Genomic DNA, 27,721 nt, shown 5'->3' on the forward strand with positions numbered 1-27,721 from the left:
AATAGAGTAGTAAATGTTGTGTCATCTACTGTGTCTCAGCTCAGTGGAATAACAGAAGATACTAAATGTAAATTGCAAATCCATGAAGTGATGTTGGACTCAGGTGATAACTCAGTTGCTATTATGGGTTCTTAAATATTTCCTTTCAAACCATTGGGGTGGCTCAAATTGAAGATAATTTGCAATTGCATAATCAGTTAGAGTCCTTGGAAAACCAGATTAGGGGGAGAATCTCAACCTCTTGAATTTCCCAGTCTCTAGATTGCTATCAGCCTATGAATTATTTAAAAAATATCTAATTGAAATACTGCTTTTTTCTGAAGATGAAACACCTGTTTTGTCAAAAACTTTCTATATATCTAAATGCAGGATAATTCGCGCCTCTTGGAGGCACTAAGATGACTGAGAGCCCCCCATTGTCAGATTTTTTTGAAGTCATCCATAGATACTATTCCTCTTAGAGCAGCACTATTAGTTACATTTTGCTCCCAGCAAGATAGGGATGCAATTTTTCAGAAGGCTTGCAAAAATATTAGCTTTTGTGGTTATAGAATTCATGTTTTTCCTGTTGTATCTTGCATTACCTGCTTCATAGGAAACAGTTTTTTGCAACATAGACAGAAGGTCTTAGACCTGGGTGCCACTTTCTTTCTCAAATATCCATTTAAGGTTTTCATTAGTTATGAAAAAAATAGTTTTGTGTTTGTGGACTCATCTCATCTTGAAACTTTCATCAGAAATAAATCTGTGGTGTAATGAAATATACAGGTAGACAATAGTATATCTTGCTCTCCTATCCCTTATAAAATGTTCTTTTATTTTCTCTTTCTTTTTTATTTTGAGGGTCCCTTAAATAATGTGGAATAGATCAAGTATATGGATATGATTCATTGTGTATTCTTGATTGTTTTGCCTGTGATTTTCATATTCTTTTTATGTATGCAAATGAAAAGCTTAATAAATAGAAAATAAAAAAACAATAGATCCCATGCTACTAATGCCAGTAATAAGCAGGGGCTATTCCCTAAGTCAACTTGATTAATAGCAGGTTATGGACTTTTCCTCAGAACTTATCCAAACCTCCCATATGGTGGAATAATCTCCCATGAGAAGTATGATTTCAGGAAGACTATGTTAGATTCTGAAAACAAATCAAGGCATGGCTTTTTGGCAAATCATTTTCTGTCCTTACTTGATTGTCACTGAAGAAATAAGAGTAGATTAGTCAGGATGATGTTTATTTAATTATTGTATTATTTTTAAGTTGAAAGTTGGTTTAAACTATTTTATCCTATAAATTGCAATGAATAAATGAAAATAAAATAAATATTAATTATATCTGCACTTAATCATTTGCTTTTAGAATAATCTTGCCACTATTTCCTACAACTGAGTGAGGCTCATCAGGGCAGGGGATTCATGAAGGAGCACCTCTGTTAGCCCCCAAAAACCATCTAGCATATTGACAGAGGAAAGAGATATTGACACCAGTATTATTATTATATTTTGTATATTATGTTTTTTTAAATTTTTTTTATAATCCACATTGAACGAATTTGCATTGGGAAATGGGGAATATAAATCAAATCAAATTAGTTGAGCTGGAATTATAATCAGATCTACACTCTCTTTTTTGCCCACATCTTTTCCTTTTTGATTTTGACCTTACGTTATCCAGTGGTGCCCGACTTGGATTCCCCTCCTCAACCACGTCCTCTTTAGTGATAGACATTATTCACTCATTTGCTCAGTTGCTCCATTGCGAGTTGATAAAGCTTGCTATCCACTTGCCTGATACACCTGGTGTAACTGTCAGATATAATGCTCAAGTCCACGGCAAGCTTCAGCCACATCTGAGTATGAGTTGGTTGTGCTGGTGACAGCCGATTTCAATCCTGACTGAGATGGCTATGCTGCTGGCTAAGTCAAATATTTCTTGCCATAAGGAAGTAGGGCATTGTAGCCCAGCTAGGGAATTTCCCATTAAAAGCTGCATTTGGCAATGAGTAGGAGTGAATACTGAACATGGTGCCCTCCTAATTCTCCTCCACTATGAGGGCTGCAAGGCATGGTGCGTTGAGTTACAAATTATGGGCTGGTGCACTGGAAGCTATGGGCCACCTCATCCTGCACAGGAATTGGATTCAGAAGACAACCATCACTTGGCCCTGACTTTTCTGGTCTGGGGTACTAATATGCAGTAGGGATGTGAATCGATTTAGGACGATTAAAATTATCGTCCGATAATTTTAATATCGTCTTAAACCGTTATGGAACACAATACAATACAGATTCTAACGATTTATCGTTATAAATCGTTAGAATCGTGAGCCGGCACACTAAAACCCCCTAAAACCCACCCCCGACCCTTTAAATTAAATCCCCCACCCTCCCGAACCCCCCCCAAATAACTTAAATAACCTGCGGGTCCAGCGGCGGTCCGGAACGGCAGCGGTCCGGAACGGGCTCCTGCTCCTGCATCTTGTCGTCTTCGGCCGGCGCCATTTTCCAAAATGGCGCCGAAAAATGGCGGCGGCCATAGACGAAAAAGATTGGACGGCAGGAGGTCCTTCCGGACCCCCGCTGGACTTTTGGCAAGTCTCGTGGGGGTCAGGAGGCCCCCCACAAGCTGGCCAAAAGTTCCTGGAGGTCCAGCGGGGGTCAGGGAGCGATTTCCCGCCGCGAATCGTTTTCGTACGGAAAATGGCGCCGGCAGGAGATCGACTGCAGGAGGTCGTTCAGCGAGGGTTCCGGCGCCTCGCTGAACGACCTCCTGCAGTCGATCTCCTGCCGGCGCCATTTTCCGTACGAAAACGATTCGCGGCGGGAAATCGCTCCCTGACCCCCGCTGGACCTCCAGGAACTTTTGGCCAGCTTGTGGGGGGCCTCCTGACCCCCACGAGACTTGCCAAAAGTCCAGCGGGGGTCCGGAAGGACCTCCTGCCGTCCAATCTTTTTCGTCTATGGCCGCCGCCATTTTTCGGCGCCATTTTGGAAAATGGCGCCGGCCGAAGACGACAAGATGCAGGAGCAGGAGCCCGTTCCGGACCGCTGCCGTTCCGGACCGCCGCTGGACCCGCAGGTTATTTAAGTTATTTGGGGGTGGGGGATTTAATTTAAAGGGTCGGGGGTGGGTTTTAGGGGGTTTTAATGTGCCGATTTTTCGATTTTTTTAACGATTTTCACGATTTTTCACGATATTTTACCCCCCCAAACGGCAACAATACGATTCCCTCCCCCTCCCAGCCGAAATCGATCGTTAAGACGATCGAGGACACGATTCACATCCCTAATATGCAGACATTAAAGGTAAAGCACAAGACTGCTTCTATGGTCAAATCCAAAAGCAGCACGTTTTAGCAGCATTGTCTGAATTATCAAGAAGGTCACTCATCATGTAAAAATGTTGCTAGCAGTAACTTTGTTATGGGTTTGAAAATTGCTTGGTTTTGATTGTAAATATTACTACCCTTAACATAAGGCTTGGGGGTAACTAGTATGGAGTGGCAGTTACTACTCTTAGCAGAAAGCATGGGGGTAACCTGCATGGAGCAGCAGTTACTACCCTTAACAGAAAGTTGGGAGTAACCTGTATGGAACGGCAGTTAAAAGCATAAGGAACTTGCTGTGCAGACTGAATTTGGCCATTTTCTGCCATCATTACTATGTTACTAGGTTAGGAAGTGGGTCCATTCCATGGCCATTGCTACCGGGAGCGATGAAATAGGGATTGTGCCTGAGGTTGTTGTTTCAGTGAGCATGTGCCACTCCTTTGTAGCTTCCAGAATGTACGTCCCCCTGGAGGGAAGCTTCCCCAATGATAGTGAAACACCACTTCCTGATGGTCTGTTGGAAGTGTGAGAATAGCTGGATTTCTGGGAGACCATTGTATGGCCTTCCAGGATTAGATCAGTCATATCTATCTCTCTCCCCTGTTCTTTCTCGCCTATTGCATTTGGCTCTCATAGGCCATAGTATTTGTTTCTATGCTACCTTTGCTTCCTCCTGGAGTTTGGCAAGTTATTACCCTTCATAGTCTAATAAGGCTGCTGATGTATCTTCTGTATCATCATAGCTGCACACTCGATGTAGCCTTGTGCTGATTGCTGATAGCTTGTTTGGTGCATAGTGGTGACACCAGATTAAGCAGATCATGCCATTGATGGGATGTTCTTGCAGAGCATTTGCTTCCAGGGCATCACACATCATTGTTGCACATGAAGATGGTTTAAACTGAGGGTTGGTGGACCAAGTGTAGCAGTGAAGCTTGTAGAAGTTCCAATATTTTTACTATCTGTTTTTAGTTCTGATACTACTGGGGCCTCTTGTGTCTGTGCCTCTTGTGAGGTTAAGGAGCATAAACGACTGCCTGCTTGCACATTTACCGTATACTCTGTCCCCTCCTCTATGCTCTGGGCCTCATCCCCAACTGCTGGAGCTTCGGCAAGAAAACGTTTTCACCAAATGCTTACTAAACAAAGAGAATCCAGGAAGGAGGAAAATAATAATAACTTTCAATACTTAAAAATCAAATTAAGAAGCTACAATTTGTAGAATGCTTCAGTACATTTTCCAAAGCCATTTAACCAGCTAAGTAACAAATTAGCCAGCTAGATCAAAGCCTTTGAAAATGTACTGGTGCTGAGCTGCTAAATTTTGCTGCTCAAATTCTGGGTGGTCCTAGAAGCAGGGTTACATTAGGGAAATAAAATTATCCTGTTAGTGCTAATATTCAGCATTTGGTAGCCAATAGAGCCAGCTCAACCTATGGGAAGGATAGCTGCTTTACATTTAGCTCCTGGAGCCTGTAATTCACTTCTTCTGTAGCACAATATGTCAAAGAAGACATGCTGCAACTTTTTTTTTTCCCTTCAACTCATAGTTATCATTTGCAGTTCTCCTGTGCTCCAGTGTTTCACCAATGTTTAGCCATCAATTTGGATTTGACTCACTTAACCATCTCATGGTGGAGTTGCTTCTCAGCCAGAGGGAGATAGAGCCTGTCCCTCCCAAAGATCATGCCCACTATTTTCTTATCCCCAAGAAGTCTGGGGGAATTTACAATAAGACTGAACAAGAGTCTGTTATGGGAGAAGTTCAAGATGATCTCCCTCCACCATCCTACCCTTCATCAAAGTGGGAGACTGAGGGGCGGATTTTAAAACAATACGCGCGCTGTTACTTTTGTTCGCGCCACCACGCGTATCTTATAAAATCCGGGGTCGGCGCGCGCAAGGGGGTGCATATTTGTGCAACCTGCGCGCGCCGAGCCCAGCACGGCCTGCCTGTTCCCTCCGAGGCTGCTCCGATTTCGGAGCGGCCTCGGAGGGAACTTTTCTTCGCCCTCCCCCCACCTTCCCCTCCCTTCCCCTACCTAACCCACCCCCCCCCCCCCCCCGGCCCTATCTAAACCCCCCCCTTACCTTTGTCGGCATGGATAGACTCAGAAGAAAAAGTATTCTTCCTTTCAGAAAAGACAATGTTACTACAGGTACAGGTCCAAAACGTCTTGTAGTGAGATCAAGTTGTGATCCAAGCAATCCTGGTTGTCCTTGGACATATCATAATATCTGTGCATGTGGTTTCCCTGGTTTGCTTGAACATGAAAGTTCTCCAATGGGGTCAGCTGCATCAGCCCTTATCACATCCAATAAATGTAACCACAGAGATGAAAACATCCCTCCACTGGTGGCCGAAGCCAAGGATTCTGGATATAGGTTCCCTTCTTCGAGTTTTGCCTCATCAGGTGATGCTGGTGACAGATACATCCATCAGAGTGTGGGACAAGCATACAAGTGCCTTCCAAACTCAAAGAACTTGGTTGACAATGGAACATCTGTTCCAGATCAGTCTCTTAGAGCCTAAAGGCATTTGGCATGCGTTAACAGCATTCTCAGTCACCTTCAGGAAAAGAGGATTGACCTCACTTTCATTTTGGATATACAAGCTAAGTACTGCTTTTGCTTTATGGGTTATTGTGCTCACTTCTAAATGCCTTTGTTTTGGGCATATTATATGTAATAAGTAAAGTGGATATTTTTTACTTGCATATATTGAAAAACATCCAGAAACATATATAAAAGTGGACCTAATTGACTTTCAGCTTAATATATGAGGTATTAGCTGGCGTTGTGTCGGCTCTACAAATATAAAAAGATAGCTTATCAATTATACTCATTATTATTTGAATTAAATGGACAAACATTAACTTTTTTCTACATCTTAATTCATTTTCTCTACAGAGAACCCCATTTACAGTAAGCAACCTTGCCCTCCCTTTGAAAAGCAATGGTTTACCCACTAAAATGGACTCTGGAGGTGTTCACAGGGGCAAAAGGAGAGTGGAAAATGGACTAACATGCATAGTTTTATTCCAAGAAAATTACTTGCAGAGAAAGCAGGCACAAATCTCATCAAAGAAAAAAACACTAGTGTAGTTTTGCTTTAATTATTGGTGAAAATCCTGCAGATAAAAGCACTCATGGCATTTGCACCAATATGGACACTTTTGATTATTTGATTATAAAATGCATTCTTGTGAATTCAACAAAATAAATGAATGCACAAAAAAGGAATTTTCCCAATGGAAAGAACAGCTGGCTTCTCTGAACTATGCTCAATACAGGCCACTAAAATGGAAGGTTCCATGCTTGATCTGCAAACTCATATGGGTAATTTTATTACTTTACCTGAAGTTACTTTCAGGTTGCCCACAGCTGCCAGCTGTGAGCAAACTGTTCTTGTAAGTTCTTGTGGATTCCCAACTGAAAATGGTAGAGACTAATCAAGTCTCTACCATTTTGGATTTGCCTCATATTACCTTCATGTGGTAAAGTTATTTCTTTTTTAATTTCTTTATGCCATTTATAAATTGCTTTCCAATTTTTATGATAAAAGCTTCCAAAGCGATGTAAAAACAAATAACATAAAAATTAAAATCACAAAATCATAAAACCAAACAAAACATTGTCCAAATAATTGAAAGAGATAACATTGCTTATAAGGCACAGCTAAAATTACCATAATATTTTATTTATGTTGAAAAAGAAAGCGCTAGAGAGGGTTCCCTGTAATGTAGAACTGGCTTACTAAGTCCTGGCTGTGTTCGGCTCCATTCTACAATTGCACCATTTCATCTATAGGCATCACTTCATTACTATTATTCAGGCACTGGAATGTCTAGATGTGATAATTGTAATAGTGTGTACCTGGGGATACCCAAATTTGTTTTTCATGTTCTTCAACTTTTGCAAAGTAAAATTGATTAGCAAACTTTATAAATGGGAACATGCAATGCCCTTGTTGGCTGGCCTTCATTGACTGCCTATACTATATCTTTATGCATTCAGTTTGAAATCATGTTAACCCCTTAACCATTTGCCTTTCAATGGTGGATGGATGGTTGGACCAGAATAAACTTTCTCTTAATATCCGGAAGTTGAACGTCCTTTGGGTAAGACATTCAGGTCTCCCAGATTTCTTCCCAACTTTTTGTTTTAAGGATGATGAGCTCCATTTTACAGCAGTGAGATATTTGGGGGTACTTAGGCTTCTGATTATCTTTACAATTCCATATTCAGACTGTGCTAACATCTTCATTTTTTAAGTTGAGACTGGTACAGAGGCTTAAATATATTCTCACTGTTGAAGATTTTTGCTCTCTTGTGCAGACCATTGCCTTGAATGCTAGAGACTTCTGTAATTCATTATATATAGATCTCCTAAAAAATGGTGTTCAGGTACCCATTTAATCACTAAAGAAATAGAGATTATATTATACCTAAGTTGCAAAAGCTACAATGGCTAAGTTGTCACTCTTGTTTAGGACGCTCTCAGGGGTGCCGGCTTGCACTATTTGAGAAATCTCTTTTATGCATATGCTCTGTTTCACATGTGTTGTAGTCTGCTGAGAAAGAGCTGCTAGTCTTACCGTCCTTCTGTGAAGGAGGCATATCTTTAGGATACACAACAGTAAGTTTTCCCTCTTGTGGTTCCTGCTATGTGGAACTCAGTACCCATCAACATTCATAATATTTTTTTTATTACAAAATGTTTAGAAAGCACCTAAAAGCTTTTTATTGTTTACAAGCTTGTCCTAGTGAAACATAGGTTTTTTAACAACTGTAGTCAGTGGCTGTTTGTCAGAGTTTTGATGGGCATTTTACTATGTGTTCTTTGGCCTTGTGTTGTTTATTTTTGATGTTCATTGTTTTAATGATGTGAGTCACCCAGAACTACATGTCCTGGATTGAGCAAAATATAACAATGGTGGATATGGGACAATTTAATCATTAACCTAATGCTGTTACTGATTATGTTTGATATGGCTCAACTAATGTACTTACAGTTAGTTATATGTGCTGCTGGGTTTGGTATTGCACTGTATATCTTGTGAGGTATTTGTTATTATTGTGTGAAAAAAAACCATAATAAAAAGATTATACAAGAAAAAAGTCTAAATAAAAAGATCTTACTTTTTTTTTTAGAATTCTCTTTGACTTGTCCCCGATTCCTAAGAGGGCGATGATATCACCCTGTGTCCTCTGTTCCTGTTAGGGATCGTACATCTTTGAATGAAGTTCTCCTTGTACTTCCTTTTTTAAGAGAAATTACATTGCTGGGTATGAGGAAGGGAACTTTTTCTTATTTGGGCTCAGATTTTTAGAATCATCTTCCTGTTCCTTTGCATAAGTTAGATAATTACTTAGTTTATTGGAAGACAATTAAAGCCTTTTGTTTTGGCTTTTGAGGTCTGTGTTATTAAATGATCAGGATGGGTAGTGAGACACTGTGATGAGGGTATCGCTTTTCTAAGTATTTGCGCTTATTGTTTGGTATTCATTTTATTTTTTATCTCTTTATATTGTTTTTAATCTGTGTGTATATGATTATATAGGTTCCCTATGGCTGCCGTAATCCTCTTAGCATATTTATTTATGGTAAAGGGAAGGAGGCTCATATGAAATGAAATAATGCAACTGGATTCTGAAGATTTTAGGTGATCAGCACTGTATGAGGTCAGCTATTGCAAAGAAAATGCATCTGATTACTTTGTTGGAAGTTGTTCACACTGTATAATTTTTGCTGGACTCAAAGCTTTAGGGCAACAAGAACATTTCAAATCAACAAGAGGTTTTCAAATTTAGTTTATTTGGCTTCTTAAAAGTCAAATGTTCCTGTGAGATGCAATATAACTGCCCTCTATCTGTAATAACTTGCATCTCAGTGAATCTCTGACCTGCCCTGACTTATATAATCAAAATACAACATTCCCGAAGCTTCCAGAATGAATGACGTAACTGGCCAAAGACAAAATACCGTATACTGTTGTCATGACAATCTATCCTGTATAGGAAATGCTTGTGAGGACCTCCCTCAACTAAGAATTCTTCTAACCCTGTTCCTCCTCCCACTGTAAACAAGTTCCTTTATCAATGACTTTGATGCAAGTATTCTCTTCTGTTCTTCTTTTGTTCTTCTTTATTTAAATAAATTGCAGTCTGGGTTGTGAATAGAGCTAGACTTGGATTCCACTTCTTGGCACCAGGATTCATTCAAAACTATCACCTCACAAAATCTCCTTTTCACATTGGTTTCAGGTCATTGAAACCAGCATCTGCAAGATAAAAGCTTGCATCCCAGACTCAGTTTCTCTGCATTGTAAAGCAAATGTTGTCATTGATGCCTTCCTGGCCTGTAATTATAGGCTTTGCAGGGTTTACCAGTTTCCCAAATCTTCTGCATCCTTTGAATCTATGATAGTCAGAAAGTCTCTCAAAGTTCATTCACCTCTGACAGGCTAGTACAGCAGAGGCGTCTGGGTATTCTTAATCAGACATATTCTTCATTTCCCTCTATGGGACACCTTTAATGGACAGGTGTCACATCAATCAGTCTTCGATGCTAAGCCATGACAGAGGAACTTAAAAGTGTAACCTAACCCCTAACCTTGGTATTTATCAGGTGTAGTGCATAGGTGTATGTCCCTCTAGATTCCTAATTAATATGAATAATACTCCCACAAGCATTCACTAGTTAATCAAAAAATAACATCAAAACTAATTTTCACTAGGTAGCTATTAGCTCTATAATGGAGCTATACAGATACCTGCATTATAAAAAGGACCTACTTCAATATAACATGATCACATATGTTATCTTTCAGAATCAAGTAAGTACATAATAGTGATATAACATGTAAAGATAAGTACACAGAGAGACTAGTATGAAAGTACTGTGTTTCTCATATAATACTAGGTATACTGGGCAAATCTTTTCAATGAATACTGTTGTTGTGAACAACTACCCAGGATAATATTCATTAAAATGGCAAACAGGGATATAATCAATGCACCTTACCAGAAAAGTAAAGAAACCAATAACATAGAAGAAAACCAAGAATCTATAGAAAAACTCATACTGTGTTGTGCATACATGATGTAAAAGTGTTGCAAAGCATAAGACATATTCTAGTCATATGCTGTAGTGATGGAAGATCAAATACAAAAGCATATGCATGATAGGCAAAGGCATAGCAAAAGTCTGAAACATCATACTAATTCTGTAGGGTATTTATAGTGCTATCCAGTATTAGGACAACAACCTGTAGCAGTGAAAGCACTCACTGTATGGACTGTCCTAATTCACTTATGGCAGTCATATGTCCAAGAGATAATACGGCTGTGTAGGGCAAGTATTAATTATTAAGGTAGATGATGGCTAGTAATACTGCTTCGTCTTCAGATACTAGGGGAAATGGGGCTAATACCCTTCTCAAATGATGGTAAATCTAAATATATTGGGGATAATCATAACAATAAATGAAAGCTAACTCTGTGAGAAAGTCTTTAACATATTATGTGAACTACTTTGCAGAATTGATAAACCATCAGTGTAAGATTTTACACAGGGAAGAGAAAGAATGTAATACAAATATATCTTCCCCTTTGGAATCCTAAATAGAAACCAACTAGCTTATAAGTCACCGATAGAGTTTATAGTGAAAGGACCAAAATAAAAAGAAAAGAACAATGAGCAATTAATATGCCGAAAGATATAGTAATAGAATGTTGCAGATCCCTATAGCAGAGCTCCTCATGTGTAAGGTATGTATTTATTTCAAGGAGAACAGTCTCATAATAAGCATCACAGGCTACACTAGTAAGAAATCTTTGTGAAAGAGAGTGAAACAGTCATTAGGTAAAATCTAGTAAATAATGTCATAAGAAAAGATATTCAAAGAAGGGTTCAGCGAAAACATTAGAATAAGAGATAGAATATTGAGATATTAAAGATCAGCAAAGTGATTATCCTAAGTGCAAGCTGCAAAACAAAAGAATAGAAATAGCTTATAACTTAAGCTGGTGTGGAAGAGAAATATAAAGAGATCTCCCTCTTGAACCCTGAATTATCATATTTGAATCACAATGAAACACATCACCCTCTATGTGATCAAAGAAGCTTCCATAGATAAAGATAGAAAAACCTAGTACATACACATTTAACTGATTCAGCATATAAGTATTATAAAATTTAAGACTGGAAAATATTACTTAACTTGGAACATACAAACTAATAAAAACAGCATCACTTCAAATAATATTATTAACTTGAACACCTAAGTGCTGACAAAGAATGAAAGAACCTAAATTCTGCATAAAGTCATTCCCACGAAACATAGAAAAAAGCAAATATCAGGTATAAATTGTAAGCCTTGCAGTCCATATAATATGTAAGAAAGTCTGTGACCAAGTGCGTATATAGTTCTTTTAGTAGGATTCAGTGATGATGTCAAGGCAGAATCTCTTAGCTCCTTAGATTAGATGCATATGTATGAAGTCAAACCTAAATAAAAGTGCAACAAATCCGATTAAGTAGTAAGAAAATACTTTTATGTCACGTACTCCCTATATTTAAGTTGCCAAATAATCCCCACATTATTTCAAAACAACATGCAATGGTCCAGACCACAACCATACATACTCAGACTGTACATTAAAACATATATGTCACAACACTGACCACATAATGCATGCATTCATTCATTCCTCCTTGTACACATGTAACATAGAACAGACGACATGACAAACTTTTGAGCTCAAAAAGAAAAACGTATTTTAAAATATAAAAGAATTGGATCGATCCATAAAAGAAAACAAAAACTCAGGATTAAAAATAGAATAGATCTATTAAAAATGAAAAAAGGAATCAAACTGGAATAAACTGCATTCTTCATCTCCCATAGATCAGAGACAGATGCGCTTTGTGTTTTGGTACCCTGGAAAGAAATCTAATATAAGACAGTTAATATGATTAAAATTAAATGTAAAAATGACATTACAGGTTCCTTAAAAGTCAAACTACTGTTATACCTTAATTCAGCAAAAAGCAGTCATAAAGCTACTTTCCTTTCTATGATGGTCCACCCCTAGGAGGCGCTGTCCCCTGTGATAAGAACTACTTCCTTTTACAAATCTAAAACCTTTTTGTTTTCCTATGCTTGTAAACTCCTAACTCGCCTTCTAAAAGAAAAACTTAAAACAAACAACTTTGCACTTAATTAGAAGTCATTCTATTTCCATCCAATATGCATATGTTCCACAAAGTTCTTACTACCAAATCCTGTAAATACCCTAAATAAAAATACGAATCATTTCCAAAAGCACAGACATATCAACTAGGAGTCTGGAAGTCTGCAAAATAAAAGGATGGCACAGACTAATATGCATTAACCAACAGTTTTTCTTACTGGTACATAAATAGATAATAGGCATTGATACTTAACTCTCTGCTGTTCACCGTCTCACAATCTTACTCCTTTACATACCGTCGAAACATACCGTCGAAACCGTCCACAATACAAACGTCCAATATCTGAACTCCCATCAAAACAAGCAACCTAATTCATTTCCTTTCTTCTAAAAGTTAGCAGCTACTGAGGTATAATCAAAACTGAGAAATATTTATCATCCTTACTGCTGCATGCCGTCCGTTTATTTCTGACCTGTGTTTAAGTTAAAATAAATCCTATCTGCACACAATTAAATGCAACTGACTTACATCTTTTCTCTCCTTTTACCCAAAACAGTCTATATTGCTCAGCACACAGCCTTCTGCATATTCCTAAATCTCTTCCCTCTTTAACATTACGTCATCTCTCATCCCTAATATTCACTTTCCCCATACTTTCAACACAATTTTCTGTTTTCACATTAAACAGATCAATCCATTAGTCCCTCTTCTATCACCTGTGCACTCAGTCCTATAACATACTTAAACCTCAAACCTCTCAGCAGAACTGTAAAATCCATTTTAAAAGTGACTCACTCCCAGGGTTTTTTTTTTTTCTTTCTTCTCAAACACATTCCTAAGGGGGGGTTCACCTCCTCTCCCGCCAAACAACTATTACACTCAATGAATAGGTTTGTTAAGTGATAAAACACTTAAACAGATCATTTCATTAAAATGGAGTCGCTCTCTTGTAGTATATCTATAGATTGTTTTCCTTTCTATCTCTCTGCCTATACCCCTGACCAAAGAAAAAACAATACATCCCTCTCCAATGATACATCAAATCTAATTATGAATGGCTTTAAATAAACACAGGTTCATGCTTTCGTTCTTACCAAATAAAATAACACACCCTTCACAATAAACTCTCGTTAAGCACACAATTCTAAAAACTTAGATGCAAAATATGAGCATCTCTGCATCAATGGTGGAAAATAAAACCAAAAACTAAGAAGCTTGCTGGGCTGGGTATTCTTTTTCTACGTTTACAGTGAACATAAGAGTCCTTGTGGCCAGCCATGGCTACATCATTCAGCCCTGTACCTTGAGGGGGAGGGGGGAGAAGCAAAACACCATAAAACTGAAAAACTTCATTTCTCTGGTTAATGATACCCTAACAGCAATCACGCATTAACTCCAAAGCAAACGTAAATATGAACTGATAAAAATAAATCTCATAAACTAAAATAAACTGGAGACATTTATGTACCTGTAATCACAGACAGCTGTAAACTATAATATCCAACCATGCAGTTTCTAGTTTTAAAAGCACCTCATTTGTTTGTGTTTAACAACTAAACTTTGGTAAAAAATCCACTAACTAAAAACTCCTTATCATACTAATTATAAAACTTTCAACTTACCAATTGTATCTTATTCCCTCTTTCTCCTTCTGAATCTACACACTTACAACCGCTCTACTCAGCCGCTCCCCAGATGTAAAGTGAAAGTGAAACTGCTTGAGCCCAAGCCATGCGGTCTGAGGACAAAAGACCCCAGACTGACTAGTGCAGGGTACCCCTCTGTTTTTTTTTTTTTTGTTCTTTCAACTGTTCAATCTGATTTTAATTAAATCATCAACTCATGTCCTGTCTCCCTAACATATATTAAAGAACATTTTGCAAAAAGTATTCTAACCCCGATGTAACACACAATCTATATACACTATACAACAAATAAAATAAAATAAAATAAAAACATTGATACTTACAGATTTTTCCTTTTTTTTTTTTTTTTCTTGTTACATACTCACAAAATGGATCCAACTTCATTCCACATCTGCTCTGAACTCATAATTCTCCGGGATAAGCCTCCAGTCTACCTGGGTAACTCAATCTTTGAAAGGCAAGCCAAATTTACCCTTCAAGAACCTAGTGCTAGGTTGTCCACCAACCATAACACTACAGCTTATTAATAATTAATAACAACAGCTATTAGAGTCCCATCTGGGGTGCCAAATGTATAATTTTTGCTGGACTCAAAGCTTTAGGGCAACAAGAACATTTCAAATCAACAAGAGGTTTTCAAATTTAGTTTATTTGGCTTCTTAAAAGTCAAATGTTCCTGTGAGATGCAATATAACTGCCCTCTATCTGTAATAACTTGCATCTCAGTGAATCTCTGACCTGCCCTGACTTATATAATCAAAATACAACATTCCCGAAGCTTCCAGAATGAATGACGTAACTGGCCAAAGACAAAATACCGTATACTGTTGTCATGACAATCTATCCTGTATAGGAAATGCTTGTGAGGACCTCCCTCAACTAAGAATTCTTCTAACCCTGTTCCTCCTCCCACTGTAAACAAGTTCCTTTATCAATGACTTTGATGCAAGTATTCTCTTCTGTTCTTCTTTTGTTCTTCTTTATTTAAATAAATTGCAGTCTGGGTTGTGAATAGAGCTAGACTTGGATTCCACTTCTTGGCACCAGGATTCATTCAAAACTATCACCTCACAAAATCTCCTTTTCACATTGGTTTCAGGTCATTGAAACCAGCATCTGCAAGATAAAAGCTTGCATCCCAGACTCAGTTTCTCTGCATTGTAAAGCAAATGTTGTCATTGATGCCTTCCTGGCCTGTAATTATAGGCTTTGCAGGGTTTACCAGTTTCCCAAATCTTCTGCATCCTTTGAATCTATGATAGTCAGAAAGTCTCTCAAAGTTCATTCACCTCTGACAGGCTAGTACAGCAGAGGCGTCTGGGTATTCTTAATCAGACATATTCTTCAACACAAGGATAACTATTTCCCCAAATTTAACATTTTTATATTACTAGAACAGCAATGACCTTTTAAGCATTCTGCTAAATTCTGAGCTTGAGGTGGGGTGATAGTGACCAGTGCTGAATACCAGTACCTGGATCCATCTCACGTCCGTCTTGCCAAGAAGAGGAGGAGCAGCTGCAGCGATCCAACAGAGCACTTTAATACGAGCTGTTAAAAAAAATTAGAAGCTACTGCTGATGCAATTGGCAGTAATTTCCAAAGCAGAGAAGAGCCATGGCTGTGATTGGCAGCCCCAAACGCTGATGAAGGATGCCAGAATCAGCAGGCCAGCTGTGTCAGACACAGTAAGCATGTACTTATGCCCTGCTGCTGCCCTTCCCTCTCCCCTACTTGTTTTCTGTTTTGTTTTGAATAATTTGCTAACTATGACCTAGATTTATCATTTTGCTATAAAAAAAAAGGGATGTGGGTAGTGTTAAATTTATCACACCTGTGATATTTTCAGATTTCATGCTGAGAAGTGCCCAGACAGACATTTCAGACTGCTCCTTGCTAGAGAGAGAGAGAGAGAGAGAGAGAGAGAAAGAGACTCTTTATAAGACTCTCATATAAGTAAACTAGTTATACCACTGTAGGAGAGGCAAGTAGTAACTTGGGGTGAGGTTTTGGTGGTGGCCTAGGTTTTGGGGGGCAGTTGTACATGCACAGTCAGAGGTACGAACAGCACAATACACATCAGTGAAGATTTGATGTGATTTGGAGTGAGGAAAAGTACACAAAGATGAGATTTCTAAATGTACTCTCACACTAGCTTGATAGCAGCAAAGAAGAGAGTACATCAAACTAGGTCAAGTGTACAATGTTGACTCTAAAGACGCTACTTGTGAATATTTGATAAGCTCCGATTTGCAAATCCATGTGTACAAATCCCTGAAAATGTATCATTACTAAATTCAGTGTGTATAACGACTATTTGATCTGTTCACTCCTATGGCAGTTAGTCAAAATGCGGTCCACGTCAGAGGACCGCTAATGTATTTCTTTATCATTGAACTCTGCCTTATTATAGAACTATAATAAAACTTCCTGAAAAGCAGCATAAACTGGTGGACATAAGTTTATTTCCTGACCCTCCTATATTGCATCCACTTCGTGGTTTGGAGTTCACCACCTATCTGTTTGTCTGCACTTAGCATCCCAGTCCTGAACCAAACAGACCTTGCTTTAATGCCAGATGTAGCACTGGCTATCCTAACAATATGTCAATCTTATATATATATATGTAGGGAGATTAGCTTATGATTTATGCCTCTCCCTTCCCTATTTACCAGCAACCTCTTGTCCACTATAGAAACTTACACAACTGTCTGAATAGACAGTGGGGCAGATTTTAAAAGCCCTACGCACGCCGAGCCTATTTTGCATAGGCCCGGCGACGAGGGCAAGCCCCGGGACACGCGTATGTCCCGGGGCTTGAAAAAAGGGGTGGGCGAGGACGGTCCGGGGCAGGGGTGTGGCCAGAGGCCTCCGTAGGGCTTCTAGGCCGGGGGATCGTGCGTCGGCACTCAGCCAGAGGCAGGCGCAACTTGCATAACAAAGGTATGGGGGGGGGTTAGGTAGGGTTGGGGGGGGGCGGGTTAGGCAGTGAAGGGAGGGGAAGGTGTGGGGGGGGGGGGGGCGGAAGGAAAGTTCCCTCCGAAGCCGCTCCAATTTCCTCGGAGGGAACAGGGAAAGCCATCGGGGCTCCCCTAGGGCTCGGCGCGTGCAAGGTGCACAAATGTCCACCCCTTTGCGCACGCCGACCCCGGATTTTATAACATGCACGCGGCTGCGCGCATGTTATAAAACCGGGCATAGATTTGTGCGTGCCGGGTTGCGCGCACAAATCTATGCCCGCCCGTAGGTACTAAAATCTGGCCCAGTGGATGAAGATGGACTCAGGTGGAGATAGGAATAGGCTGTGAGAATATAGGGGAGACAGAATGGGTGCAGAGAGGCAGGCTGTGGAGAAAGAGAGAGCCACGTTCGTTGCCTCTTTTTTTCATCTGGCTACATTTTTGCCAGGTCTTGACTTACCGGATAAAATTTCACCAGTGAGAAGGGTGGCAGTTTCAAATTTCCTCTTTTGAATATTGACCTCTGTATATCTGTAATTATCCACACACAAGTTGAAATCATTGTGGGGAAATCAGGAAGTACCAAAATACCAACAAATACCATCAAACACCACCTAACCTTCCAGCAAGTGACAACGTGTGCCCGCACCTGTTCATTGAAATAGCTAAAACAAAAGCGCCTATGCATTGGTGGTGATGATGGACAGAGTTCTGACAACATGATCCATATGCGCACTACTTCAGCACACCCCTGGAACGCCCTTTCAGAGTACATATGGACTTAAACTACCATATTGCAGTATGCCCAGGCTTTTTACCTTTTGAGAATCCATTTTTGGTGGATTAACCCCCCTGATCTCCCCTGTGTACTCACCAACGGAACCTTTGAATATTGCCGTCTGTATCTTCAGCATTGCAATTCACTTCAGTTTATGATAAAGACCAATTCCAATGTATGGTTTCAGATTTCATTATTATAGTTTATAGTATACATAAATCTAATATATTTTTGTCAGATTTTTGATAGCTGCAATCAAAATATTTTATGCTGCGGTGACTGCACAGATGAAATATCTCATCTCATGAGTTTTTATATCCCTCCTTTAAGATTTGAAACCAATGGAATGATTTAATTTACATAATTTACTTGTAAGATAGATCTACATGCATTGTATGCAGATCTGTCTTGTGCATATTCATTGTGGATATCCTGAAAAGCCTGGCCTGTTTGTGTCTCTTGGAGTTGGGCACCCCTGTAATAGCATGTAATATCTGACATGTGGTTGGCGCAGTGGCTTGGGGGCAGTGCTGTGTGCGTGGCCATTGGAGAAACCAGTTTCCCCAGCTCAAGTTTCTGTTCCATAGGCTGTCAGGGGTTGGGGATGCTGTGGGGGAAGTTTAAGTTGGCACGGAATTGGCACGCCCGCTGAATAGTCCTAGGGTGGTCCGGGCGTTCTAGTGGGCATGGCGAGCTGGGCTGAGCTCTGGCCGAGGACTGTTGGTCTGAAAGCTGCTGCTAGACCGAAGGGAGGGGGGAGGGTTGCAAATTGGGAAAAGCCCAGCGAATGAAGGAGTATGGTACCATAGGTCACAGCAGAGGCCAATTCTGATAAAACTGGAAGCCCAAGGAAGGAAGCAGAAAGAAATTTCAGAGTCAAAAATGAAAAAAGAAAGAAAAAAAAAAACTATATAAACTTAGGGGTAGATTTTCAGAGCCCTGCTCGCCTAAATCCGCCCAAAACCGGGCGGATTTAGGCGAGCAGGGCCCTGCGCGCCGGGAAGCCTATTTTACATAGGCCTCCCGGCGCGCGCAGAACCCCGGGACTCGCGTAAGTCCCGGGGTTTTCGGAGTGGGCGTGTCGGGAGGCGTGTCGGGGGGCGGGGCCGGAGCGCGCGGCGTTGCGGGGGCGTGTCGGCAGCGTTTTGGGGGCGGGTACGGGGGCGTGGCTACGGCCCGGGGGCGTGGCCGCGCCCTTCGTACCCGCCCCCAGGTCGCGGCCCGGCGCGCAGGAGGCCCGCTGGCGCGCGGGGATTTACGCCTCCCTCCGGGAGGCGTAAATCCCCCGACAAAGGTAGGATGGGGGTTTAGACAGGGCCGGGGGGGGGGGGTTAGGTAGGGGAAGGGAGGGGAAGGTGAGGGGAGGGCAAAGGAAAGTTCCCTTCCTAGGAGGGAACGGGGGTAGGCTGCGCGGCTCGGCGCGCGCAGGCTATACGAAATCGATAGCCTTGCGCGCGCCGATCCAGGATTTTAGTAGATACGCGCGACTACGCGCGTATCTACTAAAATCCAGCGTACTTTTGTTTGCGCCTGGAGCGCAAACAAAAGTAGGCTGTTCGCGCTCGTCTGAAAATCTACCCCTTAATGTTTCTTTAATACATCTTGCTTTGGGTTTAAAGTTTTTTTTAAGGCTCTTACTTTAGAAAGTAGTAATAATTCAAAGACATACTTCAAGTCCTTGTGTCTGCTACATAAAAAAAAAAGTATAAAAATGTATAAAATAAAGTTATATTATTTAGGCACAGTTATTCTTGATGTTTCTGTTTATCTTGAGAAATGTATGTTTTAAAAAAAAATATGTGAGGCTATTTTAAAACCTTATCATAGGGACAATGTTTAAAATAAGATTTGGAAACCTCAAGTAATAAGATCTTCTTTTTACAGTGTTCCTCGTTCATTCCAATTTCCTGCTTCTTCCCCTGCCTGTCATTTTATTACATTTCAGAGCACGCTGTTAATCTTTTGTACAGTGCCTGCAGTTTGCGCAGTTTCCAAGAAATACTGATCCTTCTGATTACTGGTTATTATTCATAGTGGCTTTTATTTAAAAAAAAAAAAAAAAAGTTGTATACAACACGCTGCTGAAACTAAAACATTTCTACGAGACTATACAAAGAGGAAACCCCCCCAATTCTGTACTCTTGGAAAAACTGTTCCTGAAATAAGCCCTGGGGGCTCTCTGGTGGGAACAATGGGACTTGTCTTCCATTGAAAGTCATATTTCCGGATCCAGTGATATTTTGCTGAAGTTGCCTGGGGGAATATAAAAAAACAAACAAACCCCATTCTCCTCAACCTTGCCATGGCTTTGACCTGAGCACATTCAACTTTTACACTATATAGTTTGTACATGTAAATTTTTGTCCTATGCGGACTGCTGAAGATTTCCTTCCCTGTTGTGCCTTAAAGGTGAAATTTTCTGCCTAACTGGACGGTATGTTTAACATCTTCCCCACCCTTCCACCTCATGTGTGTTTCCAGCTGTCTTATTGTGAATATGAAAGCGTTGGCTTTGTGCAGGTAGCAGGAGAACATGTCAGTCCCTACGTGTCACTGCGGATCTGGAAAAGTCCATCTCATTGCTTTGCTGCTGCTTGGCATGCAGAGTGAAGGTACAGAGTGATATCTTACTAGGAGCGTTCCATTTAAGGTAAGAATTTGACATCTGCTAGCTTTACGGCTAGGCTAGCAGTTTTACCCTGCTGAACAACTGGCATTCGTCTCTTTTTCTATAAAATGTGTACAATAGTGATATATCCAGTATATACTGTTTTTCTCCTGCAGATAGTTCTCAATATTGTAAGTTGCTAAATCCATCCTATGTTTCATTGTCCAGTAAACAGTTTCTCATTGCATTTTCCACAGGAAGCGTCTATAGAGAATGTTTGGAGAATGGGACATGGGCCTCCAGGATGAACTATTCCCATTGTGTGCCCATACTGGATAATAAGGTCTGTATCTTTTTATTGGTATTCTGTTTTGTTGGTACTAAACAGAGAATGATATACTTGCTGCTGTTAAAACAAAGCCTTTTCCAAATTGCACTTATGGTACCAACATGCATGATTGTGCATTTCATTGAGAGCTAATACCAGAATAATAGCCCACAAGCAATTATTTGTCATTCATAGAACCATGACTGCAGAAAAAGAGCATCCAGTCTGCCCAATTCACCACAGTTTCTTCCCTAGTAGTTAACACGGTCACACATTGTTTAACTTTATAGCCCCTATCACTCTCTCAGTGTGACCCCCTGTGCTTGCTCCATGCTCTCTTTGGACATGTGGTCCCTTATCTTTATGGCAGAGACCTTATATACTTATCATAGCCAATTATATAATGGGGGGAATGTGACCCACTAATTAGGAGTTACAGTTTACATAAACATTTTCAAAGGAATAGGGTTAAAAGTGAATATTTTAAGATGCAAAGTAAACACCAGCCAGTAATTCATTTGCATTTGTAAACACAATGTTTTCATGCAATAAAATTCAGAAAACATATTTCTGTAACATATTGGTAGACATCACCACAGGCTCCTTTATTACATGGCCACAGCTGGGAGCCATATAATCTGGCCTTTGCCACCAGATTTGGTAAACTGCATGGAATTGTGGGAAAACAAATGGCCTGGAAGGAAGGAGCCAAGCTTGAGAGTATAGAGGTTGGCAGCCAGGGAATACCTGGGATTGGGACATAGAAAGGGAGTGGGCAGGTTTGGGAACAGAGGGCAGAGAAGAGGAGAGGGTGAGAGGAATGAAATGGAATGGGATGATGTTGGGAGAAACGGGAGGGGGTGAGAGGATTGCTGGAGTGAGGTTGGGAGAAGAAAGAGAGACGGGATGGATTAGAGACTTGGAATGATTAATGTGCAGGAGTGATCAAGTAGGATAGAGAGGGGAAAAGTCTGGCAAGAAGAGAAGAGAGATTAGCAGAGGCTTGAGGGCTATCAAAAAGCAAAGAAACCTTCAGGAGTAATAAGACAGGCTATAGTGAGAGAGGATAAGACAGAAGAATGGGAAGGAATGAAAAGTACAAAAAAAAGAGATGAGAAAAGAACAAAAGATGACCAAAAACCAATCAAATAAAATATCCAGACAAGCCTGAAAGATTGAAAACCTGCTTTGTTATAGGAGGGATGGGATTTTAATGCTGGCCTCGAATCTGTAAAGTTCACGGAGAGTTTCACTGGTGGGCATTGCACTGATTTTCAGAATGAAAGCATACGCTGATAATTGCCTACGGGAAAGTGCCCGCACACCTGCTATTTTGCGTCGGTACTTTCCCCAGCATAAGCAAATAGATGCAGACTTTTGAAAAAGTGTGTACCTCTACCTCATCCCCATCCCAGTTCCCAGGGACAACTCCCCCTTCCATGTATAAAAATGCACACAGGGAGCCCATATTTAAACCTGTAGTACTACAGTACTACAGTGAGGCTAAGTATAACAAATCTTAGGATTTAATGGTATAATAAAAACTAGAGTAATTGTGATAGGGATAGGTTTGAAATTAAAGTAAAACCCATGGTGATAGTGGTATTAAAACACAAACTTGTAAATCTTAGGATTTAGTGAATATATATTTTTTGGGGTAAAAATAAAAATAATAAAATAATGGTTTTAAATTAATTGAATAAAAAATTTTGAGTAGATAAGGAACTGCACCAAATGATTATACATCTAGTGCTTGACTAATTGCTGAAATTGCCTGCGGCCCATTGCGTGGCGAGAGGCGATGGATTAAATCACATTTTCACTACTACTGATGGTGTTGTTCCTAATAATTCGTTATTGAAATAGTAATATAAAATGAATTCAATAAATTTAATATATCCTCTCTGTTTGGATTGATTTAATTGTTTTGTGAGGATAAAGAGCTTCTGTTTGGTGATTTCATATCTCAGAAGTTATCCAGCTAAATAAATATGTGCGCACTTAGCTGGCTATCTTATTATCCAGCTAAAATTTGGCCAGATAACTTAGGGGTGTTTCATGGAGGAATTACGTTAGCCAGCTAGGTTACCTGGCTAACTCCAATATTCAAAGTTAGCTGGATAACTTATCCATTTAAGTCTGGTTAGGCCAAAGAGCTGTCCTAAAGAGCCAGATAAAGTTAGCCGGCTATACTCAATAAGGTAGCTGCACTATTGACTATACCTCCAAAGTTAGACAGATAAGTTTATCTGGCTAACTTTGCTATCTGGACAATGACTGAATATGGATCTCCCAGAGTTAAATGCTGAGGCAGGTATTTGGATGAGTACTTGGAATCACTGGTTCGCCAATACCTCCACCAGTTCAGCCAGACCTTCTCCAGGTCACCTGGACCCTGTACCACGTCGCCCTGAACCTTTACCAATATACCCAGACCTCCCACTCCAAGGCTGCTAACAGACAAGCCTGATTTCAATATGCAAATTAATTAGCAGGTGTAAAAATTGAAAAAGTTCAGCAATGTATATTTGTAGATCTCCTCCAAAATAACACCTACCACATGTACTTCTGAAACCCACTCTAGAATACCCAGACCACCCTTTTTTTCCCATGGTAAAATGTCCGCACAAAACTGAAAATACATGCATACTCTCGACATTTAGAAGATAGCATATGTAACCTCACCTCAGGAGGTCAGTCACACTCCTGCAGGGAGTTCTTCAGGGAAGGGGCTCCTGATCAGCTCTTCCTGCAGACTCTTCCCCAGGATGTGGATCTTTTTTATTGGGGAAAAGAGTTAACTTTCAGGACCGAAATGCTTGGGTTGGCTTTCTCTTTGGGTTGGTCCTGGGAGAGGGGTCTCACTTCCTTAGTTTCTTGATCTAAGTCCCCTGGGAGAGGGATACATGTACTCGCTGTGTGCCTAATAACTACACTGGAGTCACTTGGATAGGGTATAAACTTAAAACTTCTCTGACTATTACACTCAGTAGAAATTGCATCCCATGAATATCCCACAACATAAATTGTAGCACCTACTCCATAAATATGGAGTTTATTCAGGAATGTGCATCCAGAAATTTTCATAATTGTATGGGTTCAAGAAAAACATATTTCAAATTAGAATAATATATTAAACATCTGCATGGGTATCTCAACATAAATTTAGCTCCACGTGTTGAAGCTTCAGCTCTCATTTCTAGAAATGTTTTCCTCCTTAGCTGCATGGCCCTTGCTAGGTCAGGGTAAATCCAAATTTTTGGCCATAAAACAGTGCAGAACGTTTTTGCAGGAAACATCTTAATATAGCATTTTTTTATGAAATAAAGGAAAAAGACACCAATAATGTAGCACGATCTGTTACCATTGTATCTAAAGACATCTCTAAAACATCAGACAGATTCATAGATTGCTCTGGCAATTGTTGATCAACTAAAGAATCTCGATTCCGTTGGTCTTTAGGCAAGTAATACATTTTTGAAATTACAGGTATATTATCAGATGGAAAACTCAAGATCTTAATTAAGTAAGATTTAAACAAATCTATAGGATGTACTAATTTAACACACTGAGTATACAAACTGAGTGTAACAAATTGAGTATACGAAGATTTAAAATTTACAAAACATTTACTAGGTCATGCTGAAGATTCTCCACGATTGTTAACCGAGTGTCTTTGTCCCTCTTTCTTATCCAAAGAGTTAATAGTCTCATCCATAATTGGTATGCATTGTTTAATGTCCAAAGTGATATTAGTTAATGTCGAGATAGCTGACTCTAGAGAGACCAAAGCAGTCCATAAAGAGTCAATGGTTATCACCGGGGGTTTAATCAAATATATATTGGAAACAGAGCATACTTTTGGGGCGCCATCTCCTGCCCCCATATGGGTAAAATCGCTATCTCCAGCTCCAGCAGGATCCAATAAGCTGGTTGAACCTGAGGCCCAGCCAGGGCTCTCATGTGTCATGGCTGAGGGCTTCACCCCTACTCCTTCATGGCCCAACAGCCCAAGTTCTTCCCCTGGCATCACAACCCTCTGGTCAGGCTTACTTAGTTGACTCATCAATCCATCCGACAGAATGTTAAACAGTGAAGAAGGTGTTGTAGGTGCACTGAACTCAATGATATTCCTTCAGCCAGCAACTCTGAAGTCCACTCTACCTCAGCTGTTGTGGCTACACGTTACAACAGCGTTGTTGGCGGGGCCACGAAGAAACTGTCTATCTGAAGCTGATAGTCTTCCAATAAGGGAAAAGAAATTAAATTCTTCCTAATCTTAGCATTATTTCTGGCAATATGAAGCAAAGAAATAAATAGTCGAGAGAGAGAGCTCCTCAGAGTGCTTCATAGGCGGTGGCCATCTTGTCTCTCCAATGTAAATAGATTCTTACTCAGAGTTAGTAGATCTTCTGGATCTTTTTCCTTAGTCCATTTCCAAGATTGGTGGGATTCTATGTCCAAACAGCAGCTTGGGCTGTTTCTCGCTCCAAGCAGGAAGGAGGGCAAAAATCTTCCTACTGGGCAACTAACCAAATTTCTCTCTTGGACCTCCAAAAATACTAACACCGGAGTTGTTCCTTGCAGTAGGTTATCATCTCAGATGGGCAGGTCTTTCCTATCCCTGGGCATCCCAAACACAGGGTTCCCCATGCCCTTAATCCAGGAAAGGTCCAGGTGTCTCGCAAGGCTCCTATCAAGAAAAATCCCAAATTCCCCAAATTAGGCCCAGGATAACCACTCTGCACCTATGGAGAGAGTGGCAGCAGTGGAGTTCTCATCCCATCCCAAAGGGTCACAGGTAGGATGGAGCGGAGGCCTTCAGGTAGGCCAAAAATCAACTGAGGGAAAAACTTTCCAACCTTCTTCCAAAACAACAAACTATACTGCCCCCTGAGCTCTCTGTGGAAAACTGCTATATAAACCTACTGGAGGAGAATGTCCATCCCAGCACCCTCAAGGGAAGGGATTGTATTGTATAGAATTGCATGGATCTTCCTCTAATTATCTTTCACTAATTGCACTAGCTGGCCTTTCCAAGGCTGACTGGTAACCAAACTAGCTCTCGGTTACATATATATGTTTGAGTATGTCATTTTTATGCATGAAACCCCTTTGAAAATTCTCTCAATAGTATACCAATGCAAATCCTTTTCCCCACGGAAAGGAAAGCACACTTTTACCCATGGGAATAACTGTGAAATTGACCCTCAGTATGTAGTTTTCCATATTAAATAGAGTAAATTTATGAGAAGGTGTAGCAAAATTACTGTAGAATTGAAAAATCGTTGCCCCTGAATTTTCTCTCAGAACTCATTTCTGAGCTGCTCCCGGCACTGGATGCTTGGATCAATACCCACAAAATCATTTGTGCCTTTCTAATTCTCCAACATTCCCGAGGAGAGAGCGGCAGTTCTGAAAGCACCTCTTACTTTAGTCTTGTCACCGTTATGTGCTAAGGCTAGGAATCTAGGTGTGGTGTTGGATTTGAGGTTAACTTTAATGGCACAAGTGAAGAAAGTATTTAAGGTCACATTTTTTAAATTGCGATTTTTTTTACATCCCTTGAAGCAATATCTCCCTTTGCCAGAATTTACATTAGTCATTCAATCCATAGTTTGCACTCAATTGGATTATTGTAATTCATTAATCATTATATGTAGGATGATCTAAATCTCTTTTGTATATATTGTAGCTTATTCAAAATGCTGCTGTTAGACTTATTATTTATTTAAAGCATGATGATTGTATCTCTCCTTATTTATTAAAATTGCACTGGCTTCCAGTAAAGTAGAGGGTGAAGTTTAAGTTACTGCCTTGTTGCAAAAATGCCTGTATTTTGAATCTTTTTTTTTTTTTTTAAGAAATAAGTCACTTCTTATATACCTGCTCGCCCACTATGTTCTGCTTCGCAGCATCTATTAATAGTTCCATCTATTGCATCTGTTATCTTAACTGGAACTCGTTCTAAAGTCTTTTCTGTTTTAGACCCTGAACTGTCAAATACTATATCAAATGAGCGTCTTGTTATGACTGATCATATGATATTTCGAGGGGTATTGAAAGCCCATTTGTTTTTAAAAGATTTTAATTAACTTGTGAAATTAAAATAAATAAATAAATGCTATTTTCACACAATAACTTGACTATCCCTGGACCGGTGACTCTGTCTTCACTCCATGTTCTACTTCAGGATGGAGGAGTGGGGGAGGACGGCAAATTTCAAAGCCATTGACCCAGGTAAATAGTGACTTACGTGGGTAACTTGGCTATCTGAAAATCTGCCACCCTCAATCCAACTAAAAGTATGCATGGGATTCCACATGCATATATTTGTAGCTGGAGGAAGAAGAAGTGTTCCGGGTAGGGCACGTTTTGTGGGTGGGTTCTAAAATCAATATAGGCAGATTGATGTTTTAAAATTTATGCATGTTAGTTTCTGTCAAAATTACGCCCGCAATAAAAGCAGGTGCAAAAGCCTAGGGTTAGTTTGTATTCTCAGTGATCTTCAATATAAAAGTAGTCTACCAGTAGAACATTTACACAGGGACTGTCAAAAATACTACTAATGCATCACACCATGCTTTGTGACCCACAAATGTACAGGAATATCATCCTCTGGTCTGATTCTCTGGTTCGGGGGAAAGAGAGGTTGTTGGCTAGGGTGTGGGAATAGGAGTGCTAGAAGCAGAGGGAGAACAGGGATGCAGTAGAGGAAAGCTCCCATTATACGAGACAACTGGCTAGACATCTGGATCTGCAGGGGCCATGGGAAGTAGGGCTGGTAGAAATACAATATGTTGGGATTCCCGGCCGCGGTCGGCCACGGCCGGGCTCTCCCTTACCTTTGGGCTCACTCCCGGCAACGCG

The 27,721-nt window shown here is 40.2% G+C and overlaps 1 protein-coding gene across 5 annotated transcripts in view; it reads left to right on the top strand.

Moving 5' to 3' along the window:
- The window catches only part of LOC115084059 (corticotropin-releasing factor receptor 2), a 670,575-nt gene that overhangs the window by 410,066 nt on the left and 232,788 nt on the right, over nt 1–27,721 (top strand). For 4 of the 5 annotated variants that reach the window (XM_029588361.1, XM_029588363.1, XM_029588362.1 and 1 more), the window contains one exon: nt 20,781–20,866. In XM_029588361.1, the coding sequence (XP_029444221.1) occupies nt 20,781–20,866 (86 nt within the window). Of the gene's footprint in view, nt 1–20,775; nt 20,867–27,721 lie in introns of those variants that run through there. The other variant, XM_029588365.1, reaches the window with a different exon arrangement.

Source organism: Rhinatrema bivittatum, chromosome 2, assembly GCF_901001135.1.
Source record: "Rhinatrema bivittatum chromosome 2, aRhiBiv1.1, whole genome shotgun sequence".
Lineage (NCBI taxonomy): Eukaryota > Metazoa > Chordata > Amphibia > Gymnophiona > Rhinatrematidae > Rhinatrema > Rhinatrema bivittatum.